This window comes from Muntiacus reevesi, chromosome 3 (assembly GCF_963930625.1).
Source record: "Muntiacus reevesi chromosome 3, mMunRee1.1, whole genome shotgun sequence".
Classification (NCBI taxonomy): Eukaryota; Metazoa; Chordata; class Mammalia; order Artiodactyla; family Cervidae; genus Muntiacus; species Muntiacus reevesi.
In genome coordinates, this window is record NC_089251.1 from 87,113,496 (window position 1) to 87,135,653 (window position 22,158).

General features: G+C 41.7%; 2 protein-coding genes across 6 annotated transcripts in view; one reads left to right on the forward strand and one right to left on the reverse strand.

The window, feature by feature from the left end:
• The window catches only part of NLRC4 (NLR family CARD domain containing 4), a 43,514-nt gene extending 38,058 nt beyond the window's left edge, over window positions 1-5,456 (forward strand). Inside the window, exon 9 of the mRNA XM_065929468.1 lies at window positions 4,479-5,456. Within this exon, the coding sequence (XP_065785540.1) occupies window positions 4,479-4,771 (293 nt within the window). The 3' untranslated portion in view covers window positions 4,772-5,456. The remainder of the gene's footprint in view (window positions 1-4,478) is intronic.
• The window catches only part of SLC30A6 (solute carrier family 30 member 6), a 63,131-nt gene that overhangs the window by 9,793 nt on the left and 31,180 nt on the right, over window positions 1-22,158 (reverse strand). For 2 of the 5 annotated variants that reach the window (XR_010662358.1, XR_010662360.1), the window contains exons 14-16: window positions 9,444-11,710; window positions 1,998-2,064; window positions 462-629 (exon numbers count right to left, since the gene is read on the reverse strand). Coding sequence is in view for 2 of the 5 variants with exons in the window: in XM_065929469.1 (XP_065785541.1) it covers window positions 11,210-11,710 (501 nt within the window). In the remaining 3 variants the exon portion in view is untranslated. Of the gene's footprint in view, window positions 1-461; window positions 721-1,997; window positions 2,065-8,183; window positions 11,711-22,158 lie in introns of those variants that run through there. The other 3 variants (XM_065929469.1, XM_065929470.1, XR_010662359.1) reach the window with 2 other exon arrangements.

Here is a 22,158-nt window from a genome sequence, read left to right on the forward strand (position 1 = left end):
TATGCAGCTCTCTCTACATAAACAATTTTAAACTTTATTCTCCTTAATCCACGTCTTTCTCTATTTCACAATGAATGTGATTTTCCCCTCTCTCTACTTTTCTTATTACATTATAGTAGGTCTCTCCCCTTTTAAGGGCAGTCTCTCTGCTCCAGCCTTGATTGAGATCCCTTCCCTGCCCTCATCCCTGTTCAAGATCATTTCACCAATTATGCCCTTCTTTACTCTTTCCTATCAGTTTTTAAAGGTGCTCAAATCTCTCTCATTTTATATAGAACTCTTCCTGACTCCTATCTTCCTCCTATGACTATCATTCTCTCCCTCCTTCCCTTCAAGGCAAAAATTTAAGAACCCTCAACACATCTCCACTATCTGACCATCTTCTGCTTCCTACTTATTGCAGCTGACTCTACACACGTGCATATGACTTAATGGATATTTCCCCAAAGTGTCTGACTTACCTATGTAAAAGTTGATGCTGAGCACTCTCTCCTTTTCGAAATGTTCTCTTGACTTCCATGCTACCTTGGTTACTTCTCAGTCTCCTTTGCCATGGCAGTTCCTCCACACAGACGTTAAATGCTCCCAGTTTTTTTTAGAACCTGGTCCTAGGCTCTCCGCTCTTTTTCCTTAAAGATTACACTTCATCTTAAAGCTTTAATTGCCAGGTTTCAATTTTGACTCCCCAAATTTTGTTTCTTCCTGATCAGCAATCTGGGACTATTGAATAGGAATCATTGTGAGCTCAGGGATCTACTGCACCTGTTCTCATTTACTTTTTTAGACGCCATAGTTTGATTTAAATGTTTGAGGCTGAACTCACAATCTAGCATGTTCTCAAAAAGACAGTCATCACATCTGAACTCCATTATCCAATTTTTCTCTCAAAAAAAGAACCACCACAGACCATACTTATATTCTAGCTCAGCGGTAAGTTCTGGGCCAAATCCTGCTGCCACATGGATCCTCAGAATTTTCCAAGTGTTCTGCCTGCTTTCTACTTGTAATTTTTTTAAAAAATAGCATCTTATTTTTATTGTGTTAGACACAGTAACTTTTTGGGACCTCTGAAAAAAACTAAATTCATGAAGTGTGTTTTTCCTGTTCCCTATGTTGCCTCATTTCTTGGGAGCTTTTTGTTCGACTTTTTGTCTGTCTTTAGTTCCTTGTTGGAGGCTGTTCTCAACTGTCTGGTATTCCTGAACTGTTCTCTTCACATTTTAGAATGAGGCACAAGTCAGTAGGAAGCTCCCTGCACCTGAGGGAGGGGCTTAGGTTCACAGTGGGTGGTCAGGAAAGAAAAATAGCTTTTCCTGTGTAGGGCCTTTCCTTGGAGGCAGTTCAATTTTCCCTGAGAAGGATCCTTGTCTTTCTCCTGGAGTATATAAGCCCAGTTGCCACTGCTCTGCAAAGTGGGGCTGGGAGGCCTTTGTGTGTTCCCAAGGCACCCGGACCTACCACAGCACCTATCTTCCATCTAGTTACTTCACCAAGTATGTTTTCACACCATGTGTAAGCCCAGGGAGACAGAGACCATATGTCCTTTTATGTTATCCCCAGCACCCAGCACAACCCAGGGTACATGGTAGGCACTCAAAAATGTTTGTTGAATGAACAAATGGTAAGAGCTCTGGCTCAGGGGAACTACAGAGTGGTCTCTGTCACACTAGAGCTTGGTTTAGGTTGTAGGAACCCTTCAAGGATCAGAATCCTTCTACCCAGAGAATCTGAGATTCTGCCTGGTATTAGGATCAAGCCACTTGCATTCTCCACAACCCACATACAGTCTACAGAGCTAAATGTCACTGATTCCTCTTCTCTCAGCAGTCTGCTCCTCATGATGACAAAAACACCAGATTCAATGAACAGAATGCGTGCCCTTGTGGATTACATTACTTATTCTTGGTTTGTATGCTTGTGCACATTCTGGTAATTATCCAAAAATCTAACTGATATCATTCTTTAAGCCTGGCAGGTAGCCTGTATAAATAGCTTACCCTTTGAGGGTGGGATGGGCTTGAAATTCTTCTTCATTAAAGTTCCTTTCAGGTGGTGCAATCTGTCCTGGTAATTGAGAAGGAGAAATGAAGTTGCTTTTTTGCAGGCGAAGGAGCTTTATATACAGACATGCTAACTGGCAACCAGTATTTTGAATGGGCACATACTTTGCTGGGAAGAACCTTGGAAAGAGGCAGAGGCAGAGGCAGAAAGGACTTGAGAATGAGGTATAAGAAGAGAAGGGAGAAAGTTACCTATGAGGAAGAAAGAAGGGCTCATTATGGGAAAGAGAAAGAAAGGAGAAAGTGAGGCCCCTTTATATGAGAGGCTGGGCACAGGCTAAGCTGGTGTAAGGAGACCCAGCCACACCTTGGCTTACAGAGCACAGAGCTATATTCCCCTCTCCTGTAACACTCAGGCAGGTGAAGTGACTTTGCTCTGTGCAGTCTTTCAGACCCAGAAACCTACATGTTCTTTATTCCTCCGTTTCTTAGGGTGTTTAACCTTTGACTTCATGGTAATGGCTAGGATATTTACCTTTCCATTGTAGGAGTACTTTTTTTTTTTTTTAATAATTTTAAACATTTATTTATTTATGGTTGCGCTGGGTCTTTGTTGCTACACAGGCTTTTCTCCAATTGCAGATAGCGGGGGCTACTCTCTAGTTGCAGTAAGCATTCTTCTTGCAGTGGCTTCTCTTGTTGCGGAGCACAGACTACAGGGTATGTGGACTCAGTATTTGTAGCTGGCAGGCTCTTGAGCACAGGCTCAACAGTGGTGGCGTATGAGCTTAGTTGCTCCGAGGCATGTGGGATCTGCCTGGACCAGGGATTGAAACCCTGTCTCCTGCACTGGCATGCAGATTCTGACCCACTGAGCCACCAGGGCAGCCCTGTTCAGTTCAGTCGCTCGGTCGTGTCCAACCCTTTGCAATCCCATGGACTGCAGCACGCCAGGTCTCCCTGTCCATCACCAACTCCCGGAGTTTACTCATGTCCATTGAGTCAGTGATGCCATCCAACCATCTCATCCTCTGTCATCTCCTTCTCTCGCCTTCCATCTTTCCCAGCATCAGGGTCTTTTCCAATGAGTCAGTTCTTCCCATCAGGTGGCCAAAGTATTAGTTTCAGCTTCAGCATCAGTCCTTCCAATGAATATTCAGGAATGATCACCTTTAGGACAGACTAGTTGGACCTCCTTGCAGTCCAAGGAACTCTCAAGAAAAGCATCAGCTCTTCAGTGCTCAACTTTCTTTATAGTCCAACTCTCACATCCATACGTGACTACTGGAAAAGCCATAGCTTTGACTAGACAGACCTTTGTTGGCAAAGTAATGTCTCTGCTTTTTAATATGCTGTCTAGGTTTGTCATAACTTTTATTCCAAGGAACAAGCGTCTTTTAATTTCATGACTGCAATCACCATCTGCAGTGATTTTGGAGCCCCCCAAAATAGTCTCTCACTGTTCCCATTGTTTCCCCATCTATTTGCCATGAACTGATGGAACCAGATGCCATGATCTGTTTTCTGAATGTTGAGGTTTAAGCCAACTTTTTCAGTCTCCTCTTTCACTTTCATCAAGAGACTCTTTAGTTCTTCTTTGCTTTCTGCCATAAGGATGGTACCCTAAGGGCAGTCCCTGGAGAAAGTACTTTAGAGTGCCCTATTCCGTAAGGAAATTCCTGAAGTTTGCTGCTGCTGCTGCTAAGTCGCTTCAGTTGTGTCCGACTCTGTGTGACCCCACAGACGGCAGCCCGCCAGGCTCCCCGTCCCTGGGATACTCCAGGCAAGAACACTGAAGTGGGTTGCCACTTCCTTCTCCAATGCATGAAAGTGAAAAGTGAAAGTGAAGTCGCTCAGTCATGTCCAACTCTTAGCAACCCCATGGACTGCAGCCTAGTAGGCTGCTCTATCCATGAGATTTTTGAGGCAAGAGTACTGGAGTGGGTAGCCATTGCCTTCTCCACCTGAAGAGTTTAAAGAAGGTTAAAAATAACAACCCCAAAACTCTTTATCTTGAGATACTGAAGGAGTTTACTTACTCAAGTTTACACTTTGGAACATTTCATACCCAAAGAAACAATCATTAGGTAGCATATGCTTCTCCAGAAAAGGAAATGACCTAATGTTGCCAAAGTCTGACTCCAGTTTTGAAAATAGGTACTGAATACTTCAATTGTATCTCCCACATCTCAATTTTTACAATCTTCCATTTCTTGGAAAAGTCAGGAAAACAGAAAAAGTATATAATTCATTTATATTGGTTTGCTATAATTGGTATTTATCAGATTCCCTTACACTTTAGGAAAAATATAATTTGTAAATATAATGAACCAGGTTTATAATCACTTTTCTAACTACACAGAGAATTCTAATTTCTTTCTTAAGCAAAGCACTGGTCCAAACATAGCCATTTCTCTAAAATTTAAAACAAAAAAAATTTTTTTTCCAGTTAATGGATTTATTTCTGTTTATATTCAGGTGTATTTTTTGAAAATAATCCTCTGGAAAACTTCCAGCAGTTGGATTTGGCGGGAAATTGTGTGAGCAGCGATGGATGGCTTGCCTTTATGAGTGGATTTGAGAATCTTAAGCAACTGGTGTTTTTTGACTTCAGTACAAAAGGACTCTTACCTGATGCATCATTAGTCAGGAAACTTAGCCACGTGTTATCCAAACTAACTTTTCTGCAAGAGGTTCAGCTTGTTGGGTGGCAACTTGATGACTATGATGTCAGTGTTCTTAAAGGTGCTTTTAAACTAGTAATTGCTTAAATAAAGGGTACCCTAAGCCTCTGAATGCTCTGGGGACTCCATTACTTTCAGCCTGGTGATTTAAAAATCTTTGCTCAAAAGAACTGCCCCAGGTGCCCTGCAGACTTATAAGTAAGAAATGTATCCTTATTGTTGTAACTGAGATGTTTGAATTGTTTCTTAAATTGCATGATTGCAATAAAGGCCTGGCTAATGAAAAAACAAAACAAAAAACTTTGCTCATATACTTCAAGAGTCTGAAAGTAAACAGCAATCCACTATATATCTAAATATTATCCTTCTCAACAGTGTCTGCCTAACTCACACCTCTTCTAAACGTTTTCTTCTTTTACTGATATCAGGATGATGTGGGGCATCATCTTCTTAGCTGGTCTCGTCCATGGAAATCAACTTTCTTAATTTCATCACTCAAATAAAAAGGAAACAGAAAATAGGAGGATGCCAGGAAAATGAGGTCAAAGAAGAGGAGGAAGTGGAAGGGAGTTTAAATTGATGACAGGTACAAATGGGTGAATTTAACTCTAATGACCATTATATATACTACTGTGGGCAAGAATCCCTTAGAAGACATGGAGTAACCATTACAGTCAGGAGTCTGAAATGCAGTACTTGGATGTAATCTCAAAAATGACAGAATGATCTCTGTTCGTTCCCAAGGCAAACCGTTCAATATTACAGTAATTCAAGTCTATGCCCCGACCAGTAATGCTGAAGAAGTTGAAGGTGAACAGTTCTATGAAGACTTACAAGACATTCTAGAACTAATACCCAAGAAAGATGTCCTTTCCATTATAGGGGAATGGAATGCAAAAGTAGGAAGTCAAGAAACACCTGGAGTAACAGGCAAATTTGGTCTTGGAGTACAACATGAAGTAGGGCAAAAGCTAACAGAGTTTTGTGAAGAGAACGCACTGGTCATAGCAAATACCCTCTTCCAACAACACAAGAGAAGACTCTACACATGGACATCACCAGACAGTCTATACCAAAATCAGATTGATTATATTCTTTGCAGCCAAAAATGGAGAAGCTCTATAAGCAAAAACAAGACCAGGAGCTGACTGTGGCTCAAATCATGAATTCCTTACTGCCAAATTCAGACTTAAATTGAAGAAAGTGGGGAAAACCACTAGACCATTCAGGTATGACCTAAATCAAATCCCTTACAATTATACATGGGGAGTGACAACTAGATTCAAGGGATTAGATCTGATAGGCAGAGTGCCTGAAGAACTATGGATGGAGGTTGGCGACACTGTACAGGAGGCAGTGATCAAGACCAAGAAAAAGAAATGCAAAAAGGCAAAATAGTTGTCTGAGGAGGCCTTACAAATAGCTGAGAAAAGAAAAGCTAAAGGCAAAGAATAGGAAAGATATACTTACTTGAATGGAGAGTTCCAAAGAATAGCCAGGAGAGATAAGAAAGCCATCCTCAGTGAGCAATGCAAAGAAATAGAGGAAAACAACAGAATGGGAAAGACTAGAGATCTCTTCAAGAAAATCAGAGATAACATGGGAACATTTCATGCAAAGATGGGATCAATAAAGGACAGAAATGGTATGGACCTAACAGAAGCAGAAGATAGTAAGAAGAGGTGGCAAGAATATACAGAAGAACTGTACAAAAAAGATCTTCACGACCCAGATAATCACGATGGTGTGATCACTCACCTAGAGTCAGACATCCTGGAATGCAAGGTCAAGTGGGCCTTATGAAGCATCACTACAAACAAAGCTAGTGGAGGTGATGGAATTCCAGTTGAGCTATTTCAAATCCTAAGAGGATGCTGTGAAAGTGCTGCACTCAATATGCCAGCAAATTTGGAAAACTCAGCAGTGGCCACAGAACTGGAAAAGGTCAGTTTTCATTCCAATCCCAAAGAAAGGCAATGCCAAAGAATGCTCAAACTACCACACAATTGTACTCATCTCACATACTAGCAAAGTAATGCTCAAAATTCTCAAAGCCAGGCTTCAGCAATACGTGAACCATGAACTTCCAGATGCTTGAGTTGGATTTAGAAAAGGCAGAGGAAGCAGAGATCAAATTGCCAACATCCAATGGATCATCAAAAAAGTGAGAGTTTCGAAAAACATCTACTTCTGCATTATTGGCTATGCCAAAGTCTTTGACTGTGTGGGTCACAACAAACTGTGGAAAATTCGTAAGAGATGGGAATACCAGACCACCTGACCTGCCTCCTGAGAAATCTGTATGCAGGTCAAGAAGCAATAGTTTGAACTAGATATGGAACATCAGACTGGTTCCAAATCAGGAAATGTAATGGTTTCAGTACATCAAGGCTGTACATTGTCACCCTGGTTATATAACTTATATGCAGAGTATATCATGAGAAATGTTGGACTGTATGAAGCACAAGCTGGAATCAAGACTGCCAGGAGAAATATCAATAACCTCAGATATGCAGATGACACCACACTTATGGCAGAAAGCAAAGAAGAACTAAAGAGCCTCCTGATGAAAGTGAAAGAGGAGAGTGAAAAAGTTGGCTTAAAACCCAACATTCATAAAACTAAGATCATAGCATCAGGTCCCATCAGTTCATGGCAAATAGATGGGGAAACAATGGAAACAGTGAGAGACTTTATTTTTTGGGGATACAAAATCACTACAGATGGTGACTGCAGTCATGAAATTAAAAGACGCTTGTTCCTTGGAAGAAATGTTATGACCAACCTAGACAGCATATTAAAAATCAGAGATACTACTTTGCCAACAAAGATCCGTCTAGTCAAAGCTATGGTTTTTCCAGTAGTCATGAATGGATGTGAGTTGGACTACAAAGAAAGCTGAGCACTGAAGAATTGATACTTTTGAACCGTGGTGTTGGAGAAGACTGTTGAGAGTCCCTTGGACTGCAAGGAGGTCCAACTAGTCTGTCCTAAATGAAATCAGTCCTGAATATTCATTCGAAGGACTGATGCTGAAGCTGAAACTCCAATACTTTGGCCACTTGATGTGAAGAACTGACTCATTTGAAAAGACCCTGATGCTGGGAAAGACTGAAGGCAGGAGAAGACAGAGGATGAGATGGTTGGATGGCATCACCGACTCAATGGACATGAGTTTGAGTAAACTCCGGGAGTTGGTGATGGACAGGGAGGCCTGGCATGCTGCAGTCTATGGGGTTGCAAAGAGTCAGACTTGACTGAGTGAATGAACTGAATTGATAAATGGTTCTGGTGTCTGGTCACTTCTATCAGCTACTTGAAGGGGACTCCTGTTCATCCTTATATTCCCTTCAGTCTCAAGAATAGCAGGTCACCAAAATTTATATACTCTATGCACATTTACTTTGTACAGTGCATGGCATGTACTATACTCCTGACAAGCATTTGCTAAATATGATACAGTTACCAATAAATAGCTATTGAAAGAAACAGGCCAAAATTATTTAAAAGTAGAGAGAAAAGTCCATGTATGTTCTTTATTCAAATAGTTTAATTCAAACAATTTGGAATGTAAAAGTATTTTCTTGTATAAAAAGCAGATCAGGATCCCGCCCCCCCCAAAATCAGCAATCTTTAGTTAAGCAAAAAATTGGCAGTTTATGAGTAGCTCAACCAGATGCTTGAATGAGTAGCTAAACCAGTTGCTGATACATGTATGCAATTCCATCTGTGACTTCAGAGATTAAATAAGAAAAAATGGATCCCATTCTTTTGTACCCCGTGAAAGTTAAGAGTACCTTGTCCTAATCTTTTCCCCAACACCTCCAAAAATAATCCTTCCTCACAAAGAAAGAAGTCTAAGAAAAATCTGTTTAAGCTAAACAGATTTAACTCGAGGCAACTCTGAAATGCACAAAAACCAAATCTCAGCCTGTAGTTTACCCTCTGTTCTCACGGCACCTCAAATTAATGGCTTGGGTGTTGGCGTAGGTAACACTTGGCCTGTACGTTGAGGTAGTCGCTAAAAAGAAATTCTGGGTACAATATTCTATTTCACAAATGGATATATTTTCTGCAGATTTAGTAATACAGTTTTAGAGCTGACAGTTTAAAGATCAACTACTTCATTCCCCACCCTAACTTTACAGATGAAAAACCTCAGAGGAGTTAAATGACTTACCCATGGTTATAAAACTACTCACACAGTGGCAGCATCAGGACTGGAATCCAAATTTCTTGTCTTCCAGCCCAGTGTTTTCCCCCATTATAATACAGTAATTTCTCAAACAAGATTAATCACACTCGATGGAACTTGCTCTTAATCACAAACCATGGGTCAAGTTTTTAACTCAAACTTGCTTCTTGGTCTAGCTTCACGTAACTCTGGCAAGATTTACCAGTCAGGCTACTAAATCTAGGCTTATGCTGGCCAAGTTTCTTATTTTCATATCCAGAACCTGGCCAAAGGTTGGCAAATAAGACTTCTTTATATAATAATGCCTAGAGCAATGTCACCTGCAGCAGTTGGCATTAGCAAATTTCAGCAAGTAGAGCCAACCCTTTGAGAACCCATATGCAACCTCTCAAGTAGTGTAGTCGCGTATCAAAGCACCTTTGGAAGGACAACAGAACAGATGTAACCTCTGAATGAGTGTTGAGGAAACAGGCATTTAACCTTGCACAGAACTGTGTTTAGTACCCGGGCACTTTAAAAATCCCCTGGAGACGGAGAAGACATGCATAGCATGGTAGCACATACCTCTTAATCATCATTCAGTACAAGGCAGTTCCTCAGATTTCACGCATGACCCAAATTCACATTTAGATGAGATCAATGGAGAAAAAATCACCCTGTAATAGTAGACCAATAATAGGTATAGTAATAGTTGGAGGACAAAACACAAATGTCAAGGAACAAGTTGCCTTATCCCATTTATGTTTCACTTTCCCCAGCAGTCAAGGTGGTATGGGCTCTATTTCTTCAGCAGGTCAAATGCCTGAACAGGGCTGCAAATGTCAAAGACAATGATCAACTCCTCATCAAGCAAAAGTCACTTGGGACATGGTCACTTATTATCACAGCATGACTACAATTCTACTTGACAGAGATGGCTTCTTAGGTGTTTATTACTTCACTATAAAGAAACAGGAATTTGGGAGGGTTGCTTATATTTAAAAGAGGATGAGTTGATTGAAGAAAGTTGCAAACTTAAAAAACAAACAGCCAAAACACTTCTCTAGATAGTTGCTGATGGCTGGAAATGTCACAAATCTCCAGGAGTACTGGATTCTAGAAAAGCTGAATCCACTCTCAAAATCCATTTTGAAAACCTAAGTATAAAATGCATGCTAAAATGAGAAAAAAAAAAATCATAGGTAATTTGTGACTGCTGCTTGTTATACTTTTTATAAGTAATACTGGCCATGTTGGAAAGTCCTTAACATTTGCATTTGGAAAATAATTTAAAAATAAAATAATCTACATGATTCTCACACATCATTATAAAAAATGTTAACAATTCACTATTTTCAATAAAGCAGAACAAAATAAGTTAGAAACTGCCTACTGCAGATCTAACCAATACTACATTCTATAACCTAAGGTGCACTAGGTTTTGGCAAAACTATATAATTTAAATTCAAATTGTTAATGCAACTTTGAAAAAAGGATCAAAAGTACTATGTATGGAATTCCACATATTTTGGTAATATATGTGATACTTTGTTAATAAAATGAAAAATTAAAGTCAACCAATAAAAAGGTGACAAAAAGGATAAAAATCTATTATTATGTCAGTATTTAATTAAATGTAAAACTGAAAACTGGGATTCCTTCACTGCATATCACTTAAGGATAAGATGTTTATTTAACCAAAACAAGACATTGTGAGAATGATGGGTCACTTACAAATGTACTGAAATTTTTTAATGAGAAAAACTATTAAAAAACTGATAATTAAAAATTTTTAACTGTGCCAGACAGTAAAATATGTTTCAAAATTTCTGATAAAAATGTTTGCTTTTACTTTGCATACCACAGGAGGACCTCAAAGAAAAATGTAGCAATTAAGTTTGGAAAATCTATAAAAGAGACTTTTACTTTTAGAATAAACATTTTTTTCCTTTTCTAAAATGTGTACTCAAGAAGCACGTTTATAAATTTCACTGAAGAAAGCATTACATTTTTAATAATGTGACAAATCTACTCCATCAAGTGGTTCTCTTATAAAGGCAATGTTATATCACACTGCAGTCAACTACAAAACCAAAGATAGCAAAATTCAAATTTAGAGAACACCCTTTTAAAGGAAGCCTATTTAAAGTCTGTAACATTTAAAAGGTTTTCACTGCTCCAAATATGTTTTACAAAAATATAGTTTCATTGGTTTCATGAAATGTGAACAAGCCTACTACTCTCTAACATTTAGAGTAAATGATTGAACAGTCGATGCAAAGTGGATTACTAAATAAACTGAAACTCAAGGAGTCAGTATTTCTCATAAAAATAAATTAAATTACAGTACATCATGGTCTTGGTTGTCCAATTCTATTGTTAGTTCCATATCTACTTGGGATATTTGTAAAACCAGTCCTGAATCCTTGGGTTGCTCCAATGCCTGGAACTCCAAGTCCTTGATTAAGTACGCTGCTATAAGGTGCGTGTCCATGATTAAGACCTAAACCATAAGGTCTTGTTTGCGTATTTAGAAGAATAACCGGGTTCACATTTTTTCCAGGGGTGTTAAATGAAAATTCTGGAGGTGGACTACTAGGTTTAGCTGGAGTTGATGTGACAGGGTTTGAATCATCAGTACCCTTCAGAGGAGGCATTGGGATTACGTGATGATCTGAAAAGTTTAGGACATTGGCTGCAACAGGCCCGGACAGTAAGGCAGGCCTGATCCAATCATCCTTGAAAATCTGAACAGTCAGAGTAGATACAAGCGTGTACAGCCTGTTGGTCACATGAGCAAGAACCATTTGTTCATTGGCATCTCGTCGAATTCTCACGTGAACTGATCCAGCCTAAAAGGGACAAAATCATAAGAAAAAGACTGCTTAGAATTATACTACTGAAAATTCCATTAGAAACAAACATTTTATTGATATTCCTTGAAAACTACTTTAGTAGTAATTGTTGATATAAAGAGTTAATAGCATAATTTATGACTCTAAATAAAATATAAATTAAAATATTAAAAAAAGAAAGAAATCCATGTAGGAGGAAGGCAGGTACATAGTAATAGAAGGCAGAAGACAAATGAAGTATATGGAAAAATGCACTGAAAGGGCAGAGAAGATAGCTATTAATTCCAGTTGAGGAAGACTTCAAAAGAAGATGGCATCTGATCTAGGTCTGGTGATTAAATGAAATCTCAAAAGGTAGAGATAGGCATTCTAAGCTGGGGCAATAGCAGTTGAAAACATGGCATGTTTGGGCAAGAATAAGCAACATTACTATATAAAAGAAGTACAGTATTTCAGGGGGCAGAAAAGGAATGAAATAGAAAAGACAGGAAGCAAAGGGGAGGAAAGGAGGAAGCAAGTAAGGAAAGGAAGAACGTAAAGAAGAAAGAAAGTTTAGGTAATAAAGTTAAAAAGAAAGGCTAGCTGTGGGGTTCTAAAAATCATGAATAATGAGTTTCAGTTGCAGCAATCCAACACAAGTAATATTATCAGAGTTCAGAAAAACTACAGTTATGGATAACTGCTAATTATTTAGGAATTTACTAAAACAGTCTAGGTTAGCAAGGGAGAGGCCAAGATATAGCGGGATTGCAGAGGGACAAATGATTTCACGATATTCCAGGGGTTAGAAGTGGGAGACTTTGATTTTCAACTGGATATAATAATGAATGAGGGAGATGAACTTATCAAAAGACAATCTCAAGGTTTCTAGCCTAGGTTACCAGGAGGATAAAGAGCCCAGGCATTAGAATGATGGTCAGAAGTATGTTTCCTAACTTGATAAAATGGTCATTACACATCTTGCTTTCAAAAGATAATAAAATAGTAGGTACAATAATGATCATATTTTGATTAAAACAAAACAAAAATATCAAGAATGGTATCATATGATCATCTCAATAGAAGCAGAAAAAGCATTTGACAAAATTCAACATCCATTCATGATAAAAACTCTCGACAAAGTTGGTATAGAGGGAACATACACCAGCACAACGAGGGCCATTTATGACAAACATGAGGGCTTCCCAGGCAGTTCAACGGTAAAGAATCCACCTGCCAATGCAGGACAGAGGAGATGTCAGTTCAGTCCCTGGGTCCGCAAGATCCCCTGGAGAAGGAAATGGCCACCCACTCCAAAATTCTTGCCTGGGAAATTCCATGAACAGAAGAGCCTGGTGAGCTATAGTTCTCAGGGTTGGAAAGAGTCTGACATGACTGAGTGACTGAGTATGCACACATGCATGACAAACACACAACTAACATCATACTCAATGATGAAAAGCTAAAAGCTTTTCCTCTAAGATCAGGAACAAGACGAGGATGTCCACTCTTGCCACTTGTATTTAACACAGTACTGTAAATTCTAGCCACAGCAATCAGAGGAGAGTAAGAATAAGAGGCATCCAAAATGGAAGAGAAGAAGTAAAATCGTTACTGTTTGCAGAAGACATGATAATATATATAGAAAATCCTAAAGAGTACACAAAAAACTATTAGATATTAGAACTAATAAATGAATTCAAAGTTTCATGATATAAAACTAATATATAGAAATCTGCTGCATTTCTATATACTAAAACGAACTATCAAAAAGAAAAATCAAGAAAATTGTATTTACAATGGAATCTAAAAGAGCAAAATATCTAGGAATTAATTTAACCAAGAAGGTAAAAGACACCTACTCTGAAACTACAAGACTGACAAAAGAAACTAAAGATGATACTAATGAATGGAAAGATAGTTTGTGTTCATGGACTGGATGAATTAATATTGCTAAAATGTCCACACTACGCAAAGCACATTTAGCCATGACATTTTTCACATAGCTAGAAGACATAATCCCATATTTTATGTGGAACCACAAAAGACCCCAAATAGCCAAAGCAATCTTGAGAAAGAACAAAGGTATTATGCCCCCTGCCTTCAAACTGTTAAGTAGCTAGAATAGGAAAAAGGAGTCCAAAATAGCAGTGGCCAAAAAACAAAGAAAGGAAAAAGCCCACAAAAATAGAACAAAGGAAGGTCCAAGGACAGGAGTGAGAACCTCAGGCGAAACAAACAGCCCTCCCGGCTAGCCCAATTTACATAGGGCAGGCTCAGCAGGAAGAGAAAAAAAACATAAAAACAGGAGCCAAAATTGAGCCCCTTTCTTCTTTTGGGTTGGCCCGCCCTCACACCTCAAGGATGTGTTTTCCTTTGCTTGCCAAATAAAACTGAGCTGTAGCCAAGCTGAAACACTGGTCCACCATTTAAACTGAGCTGTAACTGAACTGAAACACAGGTATGCTGCTTCAAATTTTTGCTGTGGCAAGACAGAACTGAGGAAATTATATACTCCTCCAACATATCTGGCTCCATGACTTGGATTTAACTCGGCTGAAACAATCTTGGCTAGGCCCCCGCAAGGCAGAGGCCAAGCACAGCAGAAGCCCAACTTGGCGAAAGCTCACGTGATGGAAGCTGAACAGGAAGAAAACCCAGCACAGTGGCAGTGACAAGAAGCCTAGAATGCTGGAAACCAGGACAGCAAAAATAAGCTCGGCAGAAAGATCATGCAGCTCAGTCTCAGAGTTCAGAAGACCTCGGGTTAAGGTAGGAGGTCTTTGCTCCAATGGCTGGAAGGACATATGGCTAACAAAATCTAAATTCCTTTACAACCTCTAATTTCTTGTTTCCCCGAACACCATGAATGGCAGTGGGTGCAATTGAGGGACTCTGGCAGGGGCTACTCCCCAGTGTGTCCCAAAGGCTCTACTATCTGCTGCACCTTAGTAGCTGTTGCCTAAGCAGGTGGGGGTTCTTCTGTCCTTAATCTTTTTTGTGCCAAGGATCAGGCCAATGAAAACTGTGAACGGAGGTCAGGTATTTAGCAGATTTTCCAGCAGGTTATGAAGGGATTCCTCGGCATGTTTTTCCCACTGCTTTTTTCTCCCGTCCTTCAGCTCCTCTCTCCATCTATGCCACTGCTTACAAAGTATTGGGCAGGTCATCATCTTTCCATTTCTGAAAGTTGTGTTTGAAACTGTTTACCTAAGATTGGGACTCAAACCCACATGGCAGGGACTCTGTGCTATGCTTAGTCACTCAGTCATATCCGACTGGGACTTCAGTTCAGTTCAGTCGCTCAGTCGTGTCCGACTCTTTGTGACCCCATGAATCACAGCACGCCAGGCCCCCCTGTCCATCACCAACTCCCAGAGTTTACTCAAACTCATGTCCATCGAGTTGGTGATGCCATCCAGCCATCTCATCTTCTGTCGTCCCCTTCTCCTCTTGCCCCCAATCCCTCCCAGCATCAGGGTCTTTTCCAATGAGTCAGCTCTTCGCATGAGGTAGCCAAAGTACTGGAGTTTCAGCTTCAGCATCAGTCCTTCCAATGAATATCCAGGACTGGGACTTAAGTTCAGTCAAAACCCAGGGTGCCTGGTTTCAGGACCTAATGAAGCTCAGGCTCTTGATGTCTCATTGCAAAAAATTCAGACAGAGACATAGCAATAGGTAAGAGGTAGACTTGTTCGGATTAAAGAGATGCACAGTCCAGAGTGTGTGATTTCTTATGCTGAAGAGGGAGGATCATTCCAACAATTGGAGAACCACCCACTCCTTGGTCTCTAGATAGTGCCTTGGAACTGTCCTGGTGCCTCTGGGAGTGTCATTAAGCTTGCAGATTGAGAATCAAGGTTTAGTTAAATTTGACTTGTCTTGGACCCATTTAAATTTTAATCGGTTTATGTTATGCCCTTGGGCTATCTCATTCTTTCAAAGTTGTACCCTGCCCCCTTCAATCCTGTTTCTTGCTCTTTTCCTGAGCCCTGTCTGCGCCCACAATGTTGTTTCTACTACCTTCTGGAGAGACAACCAGAAAATAGCTGGCCCTCGGGAGGGAAATACTGTATAATATCTAATCCCTGTAGATAGTCAGGCCTTCATCTTCCAGGTTTCCTACAAAATGTGCAACAGCAGCATCTCTCAGTGAACCTGCTAGGGCAGGTGATAGGCACACAATGCCAGCTAGAAGTCCATCTGTTGGTGGTATCCCTTCAAGGGCAATTGGGCTTCCAGGGATAGTGTTTGCCACTTCGGGAGTTAGCCCTGCAGACCATTTGGGCCTGAATCCTTACCACCCTTGTCCTAAAGTTACAAACATAACTCCAGATCAAATCTACACTCCACTTTTATGTAACATCTAGTCTATTGCCTCTTATCAATTTGTTCTTAAACCACTTACTAACTCCTACAGCCAGGACTCTGCCCCCTTGTAGGCAACATAGCTCCACCCCACTTATTATTAAAATACTCTTAATGCCCCGAACAGGTCAAGATAATTCACTCCTTTGTCATTACTTCTTTAATTACCTAAAGTAAGTCTATGACAATGAATGTTTACCATTGGAAACACCCTAAACAGCTCTTATGGAGGACTGAGGGAAGAAATCAGGAACTTACATTCCCTCAGAGCAATAAGAGGATAAGGCTGATGGCTGTTTCACCAGGTTCCCAGTTTCAGGGCACAGGCTTGGATTGCTTTACTCCTATCTGTGGTGGACAAACCAACAATGAGTTAAGATTACAGCCCCTTAATCCTACCTAGCACTGGTCACGCTGGAGACCTTGGGGATGCCCAAGCCCAGCTAGGTGTCCCAGAAGTTTGACCTACCTCGACCTGCCTACTAGGGATTTGGTCCTTGGGAGGTTGTCACGCCTCAACCTGCTTGGGGATCCACCTGTTCAAGGGTCCCAGGAGGTCTTGACCTGCCCAGGGACCAAATTCTCGGGAGGCCAACCTGCTTTGACCTGCCCAGGAATTCAATCTCCTGGAGTTTGTCACGATTCAGCCTGCAGGGGATCTGCACCCTGACCTGGGGACACCCAGTTCTCAGGTTGCAACAATACTGAGTAGGATAGGCTTCAGAAAGACTCACCCCTAAGGAAGTCCACCCATAAAAATAGAAGGAGGCCTATTATTTTTTTGTTTTTTTTTTCTTCTCTGTCATCACTGTCTTTCAGATGGAAAATAACCAATCTACTTCTCAACAGATGCCCTTGAAATGCATTCTTGATAACTGGAAGCTGTTCCAATCCTCAAACTCTAAGGAGAAGTCACTTAAAATTCTTTTGTGCCACTGAGTGGCCACGGTATCCTCTGAGGGATAAGGAACACTGGCCTGAGGATGGGAGTTTAAATTACAGCGCCATCCTGCAGCTAGACTTACTCTGCAAAAGATAATGGAAATGGACAGAGATCCCCTATGTCCAAATTTCCTTCTGACTAAGAGATATGAAGGAACTCTGTGTTAAGTATCGGACTGTTGTATGGCCTAAAAGTGAGCCTACCAGGCAAATGGTGTTAGGCACAGACAATCAAGAGAAGGAAGCCCCCTGTGAAGGCTCACCTCCCAAGGCTCCCGAATTGCCTGGTGCTCCTTCCTTCTATCCAAACGTGCCCCTATATCCGGGAGCAACCCCTCCACAAAAGCCAACTCAAGTATGTCCCTTAGTTGAAACTGGAGAATTCAGGCCAGTCCAGGTTCATAAGCCCTTCTCTCTCTCAGATCAAACAAGACCTGGGAAGCTATACCGATGACCCAATAAATATATAGATATATTGGAATGTGATACATTCTAACACATTACCTTGGCCTTTGACTTGACGTGGAAGGACATCACGGTCATATTTAGTCAAACTTTATCTGACCCTGAGTATGCTAGGGTCTTAAAGGAAGCCCGAAGGTAAGCTACAGGACTTCACATGTTAAGCGATAAATACACAGTGGGGGACTGTGGTTCTCTTTTCAGATTCCTAATTGGAATTATAATGACCCTGAGCACAACTGGGATCATTTTCTGATCTGTGTAAAGACAGGACTAATACAGCCCAGCAAAAAGTAATCAGCTATGCCCAGGGGTCAGCAATAACTCAGGAGCCCAAAAAGAGCCCCACTTACCAATCTGGACTCTTACAAGGGACAGGTGATTTTAAAGGACAAATTCCTGTCCCAGTGTGCATCAGACATCAGGATAAAGTTACAACAGTTACAGCAGCAGGATCCTGCTGCCTCTTTAGATGAGATGGTCCAGACTCCAGCCACCAGACTCTAGCCCCCAATACATTTTATAACAGAGAACAGGAGAGGGAGGCCAAGGCCCAGGAAAGGGAGAAAAGGAAAGAGACAAGGCATGCCCCGATGCTGGCCGCCCTCCAGGGAAGTCCTATGGCAAACCCCAAGGCCTTAAAGGACAAGGCACAAGGCAAATGCCTAATCTGTAGCCAGGCAGGACACTGGGCCAAAGAATGTCCAAATCTTGACAAGTCTCCTAAAATGGCTTGCTACAAATGCCATCAATCGGTACATTGGGCGGCACACTGCCCTTGAAACCAAAGAGCCTCAAGGTCAAATGCCAAGCCTTCCCTCACAGTAGTTCAACAGGACTGAAGCAGCCCACTCCAGCCAGCCCGCCTGTCACAGATAACCATCATGGGGCTGGAGCCAAGGGTACAACTCAATGTGGCAGATAGGTCCGAGAATTTCTTGGTTGACATAGGGGCTACTTACTCTGTCCTGACCTCCTACTCTGGAGCCTTCTCCTCCCAAACCTGTACCATTTTGGGTGCTACAGGAAAAACAATTACAAAAAGATTCACTTGAGCACTTCTTTGTTGCTGGGATAGACAAATAATTTCCCACCAGTTTCTGGTAGTCCCTGAGTGTCCTAATCCCTTATTGGGAAGAGATATACTCACTAAACTGGGGACCACCTTTGTGATGGGAAACTTTTCAGCCCCCGAGCCCTACAGCTTCTGGTTACTACTGAGGAACCCATTACACCCTCTCCAATAGGGAGAGACCAAAAACCATGGGAGGACAATATTAACCACCAGGTGTGGGACCAGGGGACTCCTGGATGAGCCCACCAAGCTGAACTGGTCATCACTGTCCTCCAAGATCCCACTCGGTTTCCAAACCAGAAACAACACCATCTCAGAAGAGAAGCTCAGGATGGACTACAGCCTCTAATAAATAAATTCCCTTCCTGTGGGCTATCGGTCCCCACCAATTCACCATGTAACATCCCAATCCTCCCTGTAAAGAAAAAGAATGGGACCTGGCAAACCGTTCAAGATCTCCAGATCATAAATGAAGCTATAGTCCCCCTCTAGCCCACAGTACCCAATCCCAATGTAATCTTGGGAGCAGTCCCACCCAGTGCCAAGTGGTTTACAGTCTTGGATCTCAAGGATGAATTCTTTTGCATACCACTGCCTAAAGAATCCCAGTATCTTATTGCCTTCGAGTGGGAACCTCCAGGAGAAAAACACCAACAGATGACTTGGACAGTATTACCTAAGGGGTTCAGAGACAGCCCCTACCTGTTTGGGCAGGCTCTTTGCTGGGATCTCCTAGATCTGGACCTGGGACTTAATGAGAAAATACTACAATATGTAGACGACCTACTAATCTGCATCCCAGATGAGAAAAATGCCCAACAACATGCAATTCAGGTCCTAAACTTTTTGGTAGAGAGGGGATATAAAGTCTCCTATGCTAAGGCACAGATGATTGAGACAAAGGTCACTTATCTGGGAGTTCAGATTACACATGGGTCCAGGAGGCTGTCCTCTGATCGAGTACAAGGAATCCTCCAGCTGCCCTCCCCCACAACTCGAAAACAACTGTAAGCTTTCCTGGGGCTAACTGGGTATTGTAGAATCTGGATACCCAACTACAGTCTAATTGCCCAGTCCTTATATGAAAGCTTGAAGGAACAGGATGATTCAAGCCCATTGATATGGGGGACTCCTCAAAAGAAGGCAGAGACTACACTAAAACAAGCCTTAACTCAAGCACCCACCTTGAGGTTGCCAGAGCTAGAAAAAGCATTCCAACTTTATGTCCACAAAAAGGAAGGAAGAGCCTTGGAGTGTTAACTTAAAGGTTGGGACCTGAGCCCCAGCCTGTAGCTTGCTTATCCAAGAGGCTTGAACCAACTGCCCGAGGCTGGCCTCCCTGTCTTTGAAATCTTGCAGCTATTGCAGTCCTGAAAGAAAATGCTTTAAAACTCTCTTCTGGGGGAAAACTAACTATTTTTACCAGCCACCAAGTGAAACAACTCCTGAATGGAAAAGGCCATTTATGGATGTCTGATCAAAGGATTCTCAAATATCAAGTAATGCTGATGGAAAATCCAGGCCTGACTACATCCCCTTGTGAGATTCTTAACCCAGCTACCCTCCTGCCTACCCCTGAGGACTCTCTCCCTTTTCACTCTTGCCTGGAAACATTGGACCTCTAGACAAAACCCTGAGAGGGATTGTCAGAAGGTCCTCTGACCAATCTTGAGGAAATTTGGTACAGTGATGGAAGCAGCTTTGTCTTGGATGGAAAAAGAAGAGCTGTATATGCAGTAGTCTCCAATTTTGAGACCACAGAGGCCAAACCTTTGCCACCAGGTACTTCAGTCCAATTATCTGAGCTCATGGCCCTGACTCGAGCTTTAGAGCTGGGAAAAGGAAAAAGAGGAGCCATTTACACTGACTCCAAGTATGCCTTTCTGGTGCTACACGCACATGTTGCTGTTTGGAAAGAAAGAGGCCACTTGACCACCCAAGTGTCCCCTATCAAATATGGTGATAAAATCCTTCGGCTCTTGGAGGCAGTCCATCTGCCCACTGAGGTTTCAGTCTCCCACTGTAAAGGACACCAAAAAGGGAGCACAGAAGTGGCACGAGGGAACCAAGCAGCTGATCAGGCAGCTAAGAGAGCAGCGTTATAGAACCATGACCTAATAGGGGTTGCCACCCTAGTTCCACAGACTAATTTGCCAGAAAATCTTTCATATACTGAAGGTGAGATTCTTAAAGCTAAGAGTGAGGGCTTTCAAGAAGATCATATGGGGTGGTTCCAAAAGGAAGGACTCCTTTTTCTGCCTAGGAACCTCCAATGGAAGTTGGTTAACTCCTTATATGCCACCACTCATTTAGAGGAGAAGGTCCTCCAAAGATTACTAGAAAGGTCCTTCAGAGGAACAGGCCTCCAAACAACTATAAGGCAAATGGTCTCCTCTTGTCCCACTGGCCAATTAAACAATCCCCAAGGAGCTTGAAGACCCCAACTGGCCCAGCCTGTCTAACAGCATAGGACCTACCCAGCAAAGGACTGGCAGGTGGACTTCACCCAGATGCCAGTTTTTCAAGGGTATAAATACCTACTAGTCATGATAGATACAGTCACAGGTTGGATTAAAGGCTGAGGAGGTGGTAAAAAAAAAAACTGCTCCATGAAATCATTCTGAGATTTGGCCTTCCCGGGTCATTACAAAGTGACAATAGGACATCATTTACTTCTAAGGTCACCCAAGGGGTCTCTAAAACATTGGGCATTACTTATTATCTCCATTGTGCCTGGGAGCCTCAGTCTTCAAGAGAAGTAGAGAGAGCCAACCAATTCTTAAAATCAGTGATAAAGATAACCCAGGAGACCTCCCTGGGATGGAAGAAGGCTTTACCAACAGCTCTCCTCTGCACCCGTATTGCCCCTAAGGGACAGGTTGGTCTTAGTCCTTATGAGACGCTATATGGGAAACCTTCTGTTTATGTCAGTGACCTCCTCCTAGATCCAGAGGCTCAAACCCTCCAGTCTTATACCATGGCCATTGGGCAATTCCAACAAGATATACGTTTTGTGCGGTGTCAACCAGGACCCAAAAGATTCTAAAGAGTCACCACTATATGCTCCAGGGACTCAAGTCCTAATTAAAGTCTGGAAAGGTGGGTCCCCAAAGGCTCAACTCCAGCCCACATGGAAGGGCCCCTACCCCATAATACTTTCTATCCCCACAGCAGTCAAGGTAACAGGACACGACTCCTGGATTCAACTACTCACTAGTCAAGTCATGGAAGAAAACAGAAGAGAATGCTCAATATACCTGTGAGCCCCTGGGAGATCTCAGATACCTATTCAGGACTACAAATGAGGGTCATTCTAATAAACACCCCCAAAATCAAGTTTCTGGGGATAAGATTTCTCAAGATAGCTCTAAAGAGTCAACACAGCTTGGCAGAGGTTGTACTCCAAAACAGACAGGCAATAGATCTCCTGATCCCTCAACAAGGAGGGAATTGAGCCATCTTGAATGAGACATATTGTTTCTGGGTAAATACCTCCAGCTAAGTTAAAGAAAGTCTCACAGTCCTCAAGAAAAACACAGTCCTCAAAAAAACATCTTGTACAAGATCTCAAAGAATGAGCTAGAGAATACTTGGGGTGGCTCCAATCTCTCTTTGGGGG